The following is a 13,245-nucleotide window of genomic DNA, read 5'->3' as shown; positions in this document are numbered from 1 at the left end:
CTCCAAGGTCCTTCATTGAAAAACTCTTATTCAAGTAGGCCTTAATGCTGTCCAAAAGTTCTATATCATTTCCCATCAAAAGTATGTCATCTACATATAATATGAGAAATGCTACAGAGCTCCCACTCACTTTCTTGTAAACGCAGGCTTCTCCATAAGTCTGCATAAACCCAAACGCTTTGATCATCTCATCAAAGCAAATGTTCCAACTCCGAGATGCTTGCACCAGCCCATAAATGGATCGCTGGAGCTTGCATACCTTGTTAACATTCTTAGGGTCGACAAAACCTTCCGGCTGCATCATATACAGTTCTTCCTTAAGATAACCGTTAAGGAATGCCGTTTTGACGTCCATTTGCCATATCTCATAGTATGCGGCAATTGCTAACATGATTCGGATAGACTTCAGCTTCGCTACGGGAGAGAAAGTCTCATCGTAGTCAACCCCTTGAACTTGCCGATAACCCTTAGCGACAAGTCGAGCTTTATAGATGGTGACATTACCATCCGCGTCCGTCTTCTTCTTAAAGATCCATTTGTTTTCTATCGCTTGCCGATCATCGGGCAAGTCTGTCAAAGTCCACACTTTGTTTTCATACATGGATCCTATCTCGGATTTCATGGCCTCAAGCCATTTGTTGGAATCCAGGCCCGCCATCGCTTCTTCATAGTTCGAAGGTTCACCATTGTCTAACAACATGATTTCCAAGACAGGGTTGCCGTACCACTCTGGTGCGGAACGTGTCCTTGTGGACCTACGAAGTTCAGTAGCAACTTGATTCGAAGTACCTTAATCATCATCATTAATTTCCTCTTCAGTGGATGTAGGCACCACAGGAACATTTTCCTGAGCTGCACTACTTTTTGGTTCAAGAGGTAGTACTTCATCGAGTTCTACTTTCCTCCCACTTACTTCTTTCGAGAGAAACTCTTTTTCCAGAAAGGATCCGTTCTTGGCAACAAAGATCTTGCCCTCGGATCTTAAGTAGAAGGTATACCCAATGGTTTCCTTAGGGTATCCTATGAAGACGCATTTTTCCGACTTGGGTTCGAGCTTTTCAGGTTGAAGTTTCTTGACATAAGCATCGCATCCCCAAACTTTTAGAAACGACAGCTTAGGTTTCTTCCCAAACCATAATTCATACGGTGTCGTCTCAACGGATTTAGACGGTGCCCTATTTAAAGTGAATGTAGCTGTCTCTAGAGCGTACCCCCAAAATGATAGCAGTAAATCGGTAAGAGACATCATAGATCGCACCATATCCAATAGAGTGCGATTACGACGTTCGGACACACCGTTTCGTTGAGGTGTTCCAGGCGGCGTGAGTTGTGAAACGATTCCACATTTCTTTAAGTGCGTACCAAATTCGTGACTTAAATATTCTCCTCCACGATCTGATCGTAGAAACTTTATCTTTCGGTCACGTTGATTCTCTACCTCATTCTGAAATTCCTTGAACTTTTCAAAGGTCTCAGACTTGTGTTTCATTAAGTAGACATACCCATACCTACTCAAGTCATCGGTGAGAGTGAGAACATAACGATATCCTCCGCGAGCCTCAACGCTCATTGGACCGCACACATCAGTATGTATGATTTCCAATAAGTTGGTTGCTCGCTCCATTGTTCCGGAGAACGGAGTGTTGGTCATTTTGCCCATGAGGCATGGTTCGCATGTGTCAAATGATTCATAATCGAGAGACTCTAAAAGTCCATCAGCATGGAGCTTCTTCATGCGCTTGACACCAATGTGACCAAGGCGGCAGTGCCACAAGTATGTGGGACTATCGTTATCAACCTTAATTCTTTTGGTATTCACATTATGAATATGTGTAACATTACGCTTGAGATTCATTAAGAATAAACCATTGACCATCGGAGCATGACCATAAAACATATCTCTCATATAAATAGAACAACCATTATTCTCAGATTTAAATGAGTAGCCATCTCGTATCAAACGAGATCCTGATACAATGTTCATGCTCAAACTTGGCACTAAATAACAATTATTAAGGTTTAAAACTAATCCCGTAGGTAAATATAGAGGTAGCGTGCCGACGGCGATCACATCGACCTTGGAACCATTCCCGACGCGCATCGTCACCTCGTCCTTCGCCAGTCTCCTCTTATTCCGCAGCTCCTGCTGTGAGTTACAAATATGAGCAACGGCACCGGTATCAAATACTCAGGAGTTACTACGAGTACTAGTAAGGTACACATCAATTACATGTATATCACATATACCTTTAGTGTTGCCGGCCTTCTTGTCCGCTAAGTATTTGGGGCAGTTCCGCTTCCAGTGACCCTTCCCTTTGCAATAAAAACACTCAGTCTCTGGCTTGGGTCCATTCTTTGACTTCTTCCCGGCAACTGGCTTACCGGGCGCGGCAACATCCTTGCCGTCCTTCTTGAAGTTCTTCTTACCCTTGCCCTTCTTGAACTTAGTGGTCTTATTGACCATCAACACTTGATGTTCTTTCTTGATTTCAACCTCTGCTATTTTCAGCATTGCAAATAATTCAGGAATGGTCTTCTCCATCCCCTGCATATTGTAGTTCATCACAAAGCTCTTGTAGCTAGGTGGGAGCGACTGAAGGATTCTGTCAATGACCGCCTCGTCTGGGAGGTTAATCTCCAGCTGAGTCAAGCGGTTGTGCAACCCAGACATCTTGAGTATGTGTTCACTGACAGAACTATTTTCCTCCATCTTACAACTGTAGAACTTGTCGGAGACTTCATATCTCTCGACCCGGGCATGAGCTTGGAAAACCATTTTCAGCTCTTCGAACATCTCATATGCTCCGTGTTGCTCAAAACTCTTTTGGAGCCCCGGTTCTAAGCTGTAAAGCATGCCGCACTGAACGAGGGAGTAATCATCAGCACGAGCCTGCCAAGCGTTCATAACGTCTTGGTTCTCTGGGACGGGTGCATCACCTAGCGGTGCTTCTAGGACATATTGTTTCCTGGCAGCTATGAGGATGATCCTCAGGTTCCGGACCCAGTCCGTATAGTTGCTGCCATCGTCTTTCAGCTTGGTTTTTTCTAGGAACGCGTTGAAGTTCATGTTGACATTAGCGGCGACCATTTGATCTACAAGACATATTTGCAAAGGTTTTAGACTAAGTTCATGATAATTAAGTTCATCTAATCAAATTAGTTCAATGAACTCCCACTCAGATTAGACATCCCTCTAGTCATCTAAGTGTTACATGATCCGAGTCGACTAGGCCGTGTCCGATCATCACGTGAGACGGACTAGTCATCATCGGTGAACATCTCCATGTTGATCGTATCTTCTATACGACTCATGTTCGACCTTTCGGTCTCTGTGTTCCGAGGCCATGTCTGTACATGCTAGGCTCGTCAAGTTAACCCTAAGTGTTTTGCATGTGTAAAACTGTCTTACACCCGTTGTATGTGAATGTAAGGATCTATCACACCCGATCATCACGTGGTGCTTCGAAACGACGAACTTTAGCAACGGTGCACAGTTAGGGGAGAACACTTCTTGAAATTGTTGTAAGGGATCATCTTATTTACTACCGTCGTTCTAAGTAAACAAGATGCATAAACATAATAAACATCACATGCAATTATATAGTAGTGACATGATATGGCCAACATCATATAGCTCCTTTGATCTCCATCTTGGGGCTCCATGATCATCTTGTCACCGGCACGACACCATGATCTCCATCATCGTGTCTCCATGAAGTTGCTCGCCAACTATTACTTCTACTACTATGGCTAACACGTTTAGCAATAAAGTAAAGTAATTTACATGGCGTTTCCATTAACACGCAGGTCATAAAAGAATAAAGAGTAAAGTAATTTACATGGCAACTCCTATGGCTCCTGCCGGTTGTCATACTCATCGACATGCAAGTCGTGATTCCTATTACATGAACATGATCTCATACATCACATATATATCATTCATCATTCATCACAACTTTGGCCATATCATATCACAAAAAACTTGCTGCAAAAACAAGTTAGACGTCCTCTAATTGTTGTTGCAAGTTTTACGTGGCTGCATTAGGGTTCTAGCAAGAACGTTTTCTTACCTACATGAAAGCCACAACGTGATTTGTCAACTTCTATTTACCCTGCATAAGGACCCTTTTCATCGAATCCGCTCCAACTAAAGTGGGAGAGACAGACACCCGCCAGCCACCTTATGCAACTAGTGCATGTCAGTCGGTGGAACCGGTCTCACGTAAGCGTACGTGTAAGGTTGGTCCGGGCCGCTTCATCCCACAATACCGCTGAAGCAAGATAAGACTAGTAGCGGCAAGAAAGTTGACAACATCTACGCCCACAACAAATTGTGTTCTACTCGTGCAATAGAGAACTACGCATAGACCTAGCTCATGATGCCACTGTTGGGGAACGTTGCAGAAAACAAAAATTTTCCTACGGTTTCACCAAGATCCATCTATGAGTTCATCTAGCAACGAGTATTCAGATTGCATCTACATGCCTTTGTAGACCGCGAGCGGAAGCGTTCAAAGAACGGGGATGAGGGAGTCGTACTCGACGTGATCCAAATCACCGGAGATCCTAGCGCCGAACGGACGGCACCTCCGCGTTCAACACACGTACGGTCAGCGTGACGTCTCCTCCTTCTTGATCCAGCAAGGGAGAAGGAGAGGTTGAGGAAGAAGGCTCCAGCAGCAGCACGACGGCGTGGTGGTGGTGGAGCAACAGTACTCCGGCAGGGCTTCGCCAAGCTCGTGACGGAGGAGGAGAGGTGTTGGGGAGGGGAGGGGCTGCGCCTTGGATGTGTCCAGAAGCCCTCCCCTCGCCCCTCTATTTATAGGGGAAGGGAGAAGGGGGCCGACCCCTCTAGATGAGATCTAGAGGGGGGGCGGCGGCCAGGGGGAGGGGACTTGCCCCCCAAGCAAGGGGGGCGCCCCCCTCAGGGTTTCCCCCCAACCCTAGGCGCATGGGCCCTAGGGGGGAGTGGCGCACTAGCCCACTTTGGGCTGGTTCCCTTCCTCATACAGCCCATAAGGCCCTCCGGGAGAGGTGGCCCCTCCCGGTGGACCCCCGGAACCCCTCCGGTGGCCCCGGTACAATACCGATATGCCCCCGACCCTTTCCGGTGACCGTATGACAACTTCCCATATATAAATCTTTACCTCCGGACTATTCCGGAACTCCTCGTGACGTCCGGGATCTCATCTGGGACTCCGAACAACATTCAGTAATCACATACAAGTCTTCCTAATAACCCTAGCATCACCGAACCTTAAGTGTGTAGACCCTACGGGTTCGGGAGACATGCAGACATGACCGAGACGGCTCTCGGGCAATAACCAACAGCGGGATCTGGATACCCATGTTGGCTCCCACATGCTCCTCGATGATCTCATCGGATGAACCACGATGTCGAGGATTCAAGCAACCCCGTATACAATTCCCTTTGTCAAGCGGTACGTTACTTGCCCGAGACTCGATCGTCGATATCCCAATACCTCGTTTAGTCTCGTTACCGGCAAGTCACTTTAATCGTACCGTAATGCATGATCCCGTGACCAAACACTTGGCCACATTGAGCTCATTATGATGATGCATTACTGAGTGGGCCCGGTGATACCTCTCCGTCACACGGAGTGACAAATCCCAGTCTCGATCCGTGTCAACCCAACAGACACTTTCGGAGATACCTGTAGTGTACCTTTATAGTCACCCAGTTACGTTGTGACGTTTGGTACACCCAAAGCACTCCTACGGTATCCGGGAGTTACACGATCTCATGGTCTAAGGAAAAGATACTTGACATTGAAAAGATCTAGCAAAACGAACTACACGATCTTGTGCTATGCTTAGGATTGGGTCTTGTCCATCACATTATTCTCCTAATGATGTGATCTCGTTATCAATGACATCCAATGTCCATAGCCAGGAAACCATGACTATCTATTGATCAACGAGCTAGTCAACTAGAGGCATACTAGGGACATGTTGATGTCTAAGTATTCACACATGTATTACGATTTCCGGATAGCACAATTATAGCATGAATAAAAGACAATTATCATGAACAAGGAAATATAATAATAATGCTTTTATTATTGCCTCTAGGGCATATTTCCAACATCAAAACGGGATAAAAACGGACGGAGCTTATTTTTGGAATATTTGGAAAATTCCGGAAGAAAAATCCACGCGAGACGGTGCCCGAGGTGGCCACGAGGCAGGGGGGCGCCCCTGCCCCCCTAGGCGCGCCCCTGACCCTTGTGGGCCACCCGTAAGGCGGTTGATGCCCTTCTTCGGCCGCAAGAAAGCTAATTTTTGGTAAAAAATCACGGCGAAGGTTTCAGTCCAATCGGAGTTACGGATCTCCATATATATACGAAATGGTGAAAGGGCAGCAGGCCAAAACGCAGAAACAGAGAGAGACAGATCCAATTTCGGAGGGGCTCTCGCCCCTCCCATGCCATGGAGACCAAGGACCAGAGGGGAAACCCTTCTCCCATCTAGGGAGGAGGTCAAGGAAGAAGAGGAAGAAGGGGCCCCTCTCCCCCTCTCCTCCGGTGGCGCCGGAACGCTGTCGTGGCCACCATCATCATCACCGCGATCTTCACCAACACCTTCGCCATCTTCACCAACATCTCCATCACCTTCCCCCCTCTATCTACAGCGGTCCACTCTCTCGCAACCCGCTGTACCCTCTACTTGAACATGGTGCTTTATGCTTCATATTATTATCCAATGATGTGTTGCCATCCTATGATGTCTGAGTAGATTTTCGTTGTCCTATCGGTGGTTGATGAATTGCTATGATTGATTTAATTTGCTTGTGGTTATGTTGCTGTCCTTTGGTGCCCATCATATGAGCGCGCGCGTGGATCACACCCTAGGGTTAGTTGTATGTTGATATATAGGACTATGTATTGGAGGGCAAGAGTGACAGAAGCTTCAACCTAGCATAGAAATTGATGCATACGGGATTGAAGGGGGACCAATATAACTTAATGATATGGTTGGGTTTTACCTTAATGAACGTTAGTAGTTGCGGATGCTTGCTAATAGTTCCAATCATAAGTGCATAGAATTCCAAGTAAGGGATGACATGCTAGCAGTGGCCTCTCCCACATAAAACTTGCTATCGGTCTAGTAAAGTAGTCAATTACTTAGGGACAATTTCACAACTCCTACCACCACTTTTCCACACTATCTATACTAACTTTATTGTGTCTTTATCTAAACATCCCCTAGTTTTTATTCTCACACTCTTTATCTTCTTGCAAACCTATCCAAAAACACCTACAAAGTACTTCTAGTTTCATACTTGTTCTAGGTAAAGCGAACGTTAAGCGTGCGTAGAGTTGTATCGGTGGTCGATAGAACTTGAGGGAATATTTGCTCTATCTTTAGCTCCTCATTGGGTTCGACACTCTTACTTATCGAAGGAGACCCGGACAGAAGCGCGGTACGCAGGCAATCCGGCGGGCTCTTTTGAGGACCCGAAACCCCACACGCCTGGGAGGGACCCCGTCAGGGGGTGCGGCGGCTATGGGCTGCCCTAGGTCGACCTGACCGCCCCTAGGGCCTCGAGGTTCGCCGCCCTGCAACAACAAGAACGAACGAAGAACGAGGAAGAAGAAGGACACGGGGGAGAGATAAAAGTAAAGGTAAAAGTGGAAGATAGATTTGTTCGATTGTGTGTTGTTGTTCAATCGGCCGTCGCCACTCGTCTATATAAGAGGCGGATGGACTTCCCGTACAAGAAAAGGACTTGCCTTGTCGTCCAAATCATCAAAATCTAGCCAAATTCGGACTTTTCACGACTTCCGGCCCGGATGATCCAGCCTAGCCCAGTTTTCTGACAGCAGCTTACTGTTTTGGCTCTAGAATCCACATACGACCTCGGATTTGGACGTTTTTATGTCAAAATCAACCGTCTCTACGAGATGCACAACTTTCATGTTGAACACTTTGCGATCTGAGGCCATTTTGAGGGTGTTTCGGGCCGTTTTTTAAAGTCTGCAGCAGAAAAACTTGTCCGGACGTCCGGACGATTGCCCGGATCATCCGGGACTTGACCCAGATCATCCGGCTTCAACTTTTAGTTTCTGTTGTTTGGGTCAATTTTTCGCCCCCTGGCCGGATGATCTGGACCCTGGTCCGGATGATCCGGCCATACAGTGTTGCAGCACACAGTTTTGACTGTAACTTTTGCATACGACCTTGGATTAAGACGATCTTTATATCAAAATCGTCCGTTTCGACGAGGCGAAGAAATTTCATGAAGATACTTTTTCCATACGAGACCACCTTAATAAGGTTCCATACCATTTTCTAATCTAATGTCAACACAGGTAACTCCGAAATTGCCATATCTTTTGCACTTGAGCTCCGTTTTGGTCCATCTTCATATTTATTCCGATCATCTTGAAGAGGGCCATCAATTGGTGACATGAACTCATAATTTTAACCTCATATCCTTATCGCCTCAAGTCACTATTTGCGATCATGCCATTTTCGAGCGTCAACACCAACTTTATACTAACTTTGTACTAAAGTTAGTACAAAGTTGAGTCATCTATTTTCGATAAAATGGAGGGAGTAGATGATACTCCCTCCGTTCGGAATTACTTGTCGCAGAAATGGATGTATCTAGACGTATTTTAATTCTAGATACATCCATTTTCGAGACAAGTAATTCAGAACGGAGGGAGTAGATGATAGATACCTCACAAGAAACCGGAGGGAGTACAAAAAGTCCTCTCCTTAATAACGCCAGTTTATCATCCATGCGAGCGCATGGGCAAATTAGTCAAGAAAAAAATCCAGCGGGCCTCTCCTTGGTATGAGCAGAGAAAAAAAAGAGTCGGAGGGAGTACAGAAAGAATACCTCAGTCTCATTTACTCGGAGGTAGTACCTGTCCGTCGCGTGGATCTCAGATCTGGGCATGTGACACCACGATGAGCCATTAGCAGCAGCGCCGCCGCCGCCGCCGCCTCCACCTCCACAAAGCACACCGCAGAATTTACCGAGCAAGAGAGAGAGGCATGGAGCTCGCGACGGGGGCCATGGGAACCCTGCTTCCCAAGCTGGACGAGCTCCTCGAGGGGGAATACAGGCTGAAGGGTCCGAGGAGAGAGCTCAGATGCTTATATACAGAGTTGGCGCCCATGGAAGCTGCTCTGGTCAAGATTGCGGAGGTGCCGCCTGATCAGATCGACGAGCAGGTCAGGCTCTGGGCCGATATGGTCATACAGGTGTCTTATGATATGGAAGACGTCATCGACAAGTTGGTGCTGAGGTACATCGGGAACGACTCTCACACTGGCGGATTCAAAGAGTTCTTTAGGAAGACAGCTCGCAGGCTCAAGACCTTGGGGTCTCGTCAAGCGATGGCCAGTCAAATAATGGACCTCAAGAACGCAGTGCAAGAGGTGGCTGCACGGCGTACTAGATACAAGATCGAAGGTGCTGTTGCCAAACCAGTTGCAACAACATCCACCGTTGACGGCACTGACTGGCTGGCCATATCTGATGACCACAGACAACTCGTTGGCGTACAAGAAACAAGTGACGGGATAATCAAGAGGCTGATGTCAGATGGGGGTAACAATCAGCAGCAAATCAAGATACTCTCCATTGTCGGGTCTGGAGGACTGGGCAAGACAACTCTTGCCAAAGCAGTGTACCATAGGATGTCAGCGCAATTCGATTACACAGCTTTCGTTTCGGTGGGTCGTAATCCTGATCTGAAGAAAGTTTTCAAAGACGTTCTGCTTAAGATCGACAAGGAAAAGTATTCGGATTTCAGTACTGAAGCAACAGTGGAGATGTGTATTAAAGAAATCCGAGAGCTACTTCAAAACAAGAGGTATGCACCACCCACCCTAGTATATATTCAACCATACAATTTCTCTGACCAATAGAGAAAATTGGTTGCTGCCCCTCCGATTATTTATTTTCATGTTCATTTGTGCATTGGCATTTTTGACGATGCTGGTACAGCCCGTTACTATGCCTTCTTCTTCTTTGCTGTACACTCTGGCTAGTTTTTTCTAATCTATAACTATTGCGTTCACATGTGAATAGGTACTTCTTAATTTTCGATGATATATGGGATATACAAGCATGGGAAATAATCAAATGCACTTTGGTGGATTCCAATATTGGAAGTATAGTAATCACAACTACTCAGATTTACACTGTCGCCCGAAATGCCGGTGATGTTTACAAACTAGCGCTACTTTCTCATGATAATTCTGAAGAATTATTCTATAAGAGATTTTTGGTGGTAAAGTAAAACTCCCTGATGAGCAAACTCAGGTAATTCAGAAACTTCTGCAAAAATGTGGCGGAGTACCACTAGCTGTCATTACAATAGCTAGTTTGTTGTCCAGTACACCAAAGGAGGACTGGTACAAGCTGTACAATTCTATCAATTCTGGGGCTGCAAATGGAACTGATGTTGAGAACCTAAGAAATGCAGTTTTGTTAAGCTATTATGATCTACCTATTTATCTAAGGGCTTGCTTATTGCATTTGAGCATATTTCCAAAAAATTATATGGTCAGAAAAGATACTTTGATATGGAAGTGGGTTGCGGAAGGTTTTATCCAGGAGGAATCAGGAGTAGGGTTATTTGAGATCGGAGAGCGATACTTCAACGAGCTTATCAACAGAAACATGATCCAACCGGTAGAGATCTCACATAGAGGCATTACAGTTGGTTGTCATGTCCATGATATGATGGCTGATATAATTTGTTCCATGGCACATGAAAGACACTTTGTTGCCCTATTGTATCGTAACGAGCAGCAGCACACATCTACGGAAGTTAGAGCTCGCCGGTTAGCCTTCCATGGGGAAGGTGTGGAAGAGCATTATCCTCTGGCTTACATTGACATGTCAATAGTGAGGTCATTTAACGCCATCAGGTGTGATGCAACTATGATGCCATCATTGGCAAGTTTTGAAGTGTTGCGTGTCCTCACTATAGAAGATTGTAGCAACTTTCAGCTGGAAGGTAATGCTTATAGCCTAGAACCTATCAGAAAGTTACTTCATTTGAGGTATCTGGGACTATGGAAAACTCCTGTTCATGAGCTTCCAGAAGTAAAGAATATAAAACATTTGGAAGTACTGGACCTAAGGCAAACTGGGATACCAGAACTGCCGGAGAGTGTTAGTCTGCTTAGAAGACTCAAGTGCCTGCGTGCTGACGGTGGTTCAACAAGAGTGCCTGATTGGATTGGTAGCCTGACATGCCTGGAAGAATTATCATTGAACGATGTCAGCAGTTGTCCAAACTTTGTGAAAGAGGTGAGCAAGCTGACAGAGTTGAGGGACCTAAAGGTTTGGATCCGTTGGTTGGATGAGAGGTCAAAGAAAGCTCTGGTGAAGTCTCTTGGCAATCTGCAGAAAATCCAAGTTTTGCATCTTGATGGTGGATTGTGGATAGAGGATGCGGAATGGGAAGGATATGTGCCCCCTCGACAACTCCGCTGTCTAAGCCTAAGGACCAAATCATCAAGACTGCCGAGATGGATTAAGGACTCCTTTCTTCCGAACCTCTCCCACTTATCAGTGGATGTAAGGGTTGTGGAGGCGGAGGATCTGACGATTCTTGGGAGTTTCCCAGAGCTCATGACTCTCGAGCTGTTCGTGCCCAACACCGTCTCACTCCTATTCGAGGGCCACCCTGGTAGTGCATTCCCCAAGCTGAGGCACTGCTACACCTCTGGAATGCTCAGGTTCCTACTGGGAGCTGCTCCACGACGTGAATCTGTCCATTTCAACGTCAGTTTGTCGGCCTTGAATGGTGCCAGTTTTCAGTGTGGTTTCTTGGGAAACCTCCCTTGGCTTATGGAAGTCAGAGTTGAAATCTTCCACTCAGACGTGGAGGTGTACCGTGCCAAGGAGGTGGAGGAAGCGCTAATGCTCGCTGTTGCAGTACATGGCAACCGTCCTACACTTCATGTCAGCAAATTTGAACTGTCCTTGAACGAGGTAAGTACAAATGATGTACGCCTCTGCTTTACCATACATATATACAATGCTCATTGTTACATGGCTAGCTAGTATTGACGATTTTCCTCTACTTGATTTAAGCAGGATACCGAGAAAGAAGAAGATGACATCGAGTTGGAGGAAGAAGATGAGGAGGACTGGTAGTCACCCACTGCCAAGGCGACTTAGCTGAAGAAATCTGCCTGCCTTCTGGTACGCAGCTCATCTGATCTTTTTTATTTATTTACCCTGATCACATGCTCCCATAAAATAAGTCTATTTTGTGTACACTGAACACTTACATGTAGAAACGTACACTACACCTTGTTATTACCACCCTCCCCGTGCTCTTGTCGCGAACTTGTGTACTGTCCTGTCCTGCCAATTACACTTGATAAGGTTAAATGTGGTCAGAGCAGACATCTTTGCGCATGTAGCAAAGAAATATTTTAGCTTCTAATGGAATTTTAGTTTTTCAGTTGCCTACATAGAATTGAACAAAAGCTATCCATTAAGATGTAAAGTTTCGATATTCATCTCCTTCTTGTGTATTATTAATATTCAACAGGCATATGGCTTTAAAATTTAAATGCTCTGGTTTTGAAGCTTTAGGGTGTGTAATGCCAGATTAAGTGGTCAGAGAACTGCATTCTAGTGGTAATAACTTGACTTAACTCCTCTATTTATATTTATTTTTTGTAGGCTGGTACTAGAAGACTTCTCCTGGCATGCATGCATCCAGCTGGAAGATAACATCTCACTGAGATTATCACATGATTGGTGGAAAAAAATTTAGAGGAAAAATTGGTGGAAAATCGTCATTTGTGCTATTAAAATGGAGCCATTTGTGCTGCCAGGTGGAATATTGTTCTTCACCTGTATGATGGCACTCTATTCCCACTATTGTATTTGTATGAAATCTGTCTAGAACCATTCGGTTATTCTACTTGTAATTTATTTCTGTGTAGAACCATTTCAATTCTGCGGTTCATGAGTCGTCATGTTTCTTTATTTCCTCCCCCCTTTTTGTCTTGGAAGAACAATCTTATGAAATCTGGTGCCCTGTCACTCTGTTCTTTGATTAATGGTAGACACCATTTTAGTGTAGCTTCACTCTGTTTTTTACCTGGTGCTTTGTCAAAATGTAACTTTTCTTCAATTGGTAATTTGGATGGAGCGGAACTGAAGAATCTTCCAAACCAAATCTGCCTACTGTTCTCCATCATGGCGGGGGTTCAACTCACTAGTCATATCTGATT

At 45.4% G+C, this 13,245-nt stretch overlaps 1 protein-coding gene across 3 annotated transcripts; it reads left to right on the top strand.

The window, feature by feature from the left end:
* Window positions 1–8,768: 8,768 nt before the first annotated feature.
* On the top strand, window positions 8,769–12,968 carry LOC125524923 (disease resistance protein RGA5-like). Of its 3 annotated transcripts, none has more exons than XM_048689948.1 (4): window positions 8,769–9,851; window positions 10,070–11,986; window positions 12,092–12,199; window positions 12,689–12,968. In XM_048689948.1, the coding sequence occupies exons 1-2, from the start codon at window positions 9,028–9,030 to the stop codon at window positions 10,278–10,280; spliced, it is 1,035 nt and encodes a 344-aa protein (XP_048545905.1). In that variant the 5' UTR covers window positions 8,769–9,027; the 3' UTR covers window positions 10,281–11,986; window positions 12,092–12,199; window positions 12,689–12,968. The 3 variants fall into 3 exon arrangements, with proteins under 3 accessions (XP_048545905.1, XP_048545903.1, XP_048545904.1); XM_048689946.1 differs by having other exon boundaries at window positions 8,770–9,851; window positions 12,089–12,199; XM_048689947.1 differs by having other exon boundaries at window positions 8,773–9,851.
* The last annotated feature ends 277 nt before the right edge of the window (window positions 12,969–13,245 follow it).

Source organism: Triticum urartu, chromosome 7 (assembly GCF_003073215.2).
Source record: "Triticum urartu cultivar G1812 chromosome 7, Tu2.1, whole genome shotgun sequence".
NCBI lineage: Eukaryota > Viridiplantae > Streptophyta > Magnoliopsida > Poales > Poaceae > Triticum > Triticum urartu.
This window is presented reverse-complemented; position numbering and strand designations above follow the sequence as displayed.

Bases quoted from the DNA above. Each gene is read 5' to 3' on its own strand.
- LOC125524923 (XM_048689946.1), top strand. From the start codon at position 10,544: ATGGTCAGAAAAGATACTTTGATATGGAAGTGGGTTGCGGAAGGTTTT. The intron at 11,987-12,088 runs GTAAGTACAAAT...ACTTGATTTAAG, and splicing joins TTGAACTGTCCTTGAACGAG to CAGGATACCGAGAAAGAAGA.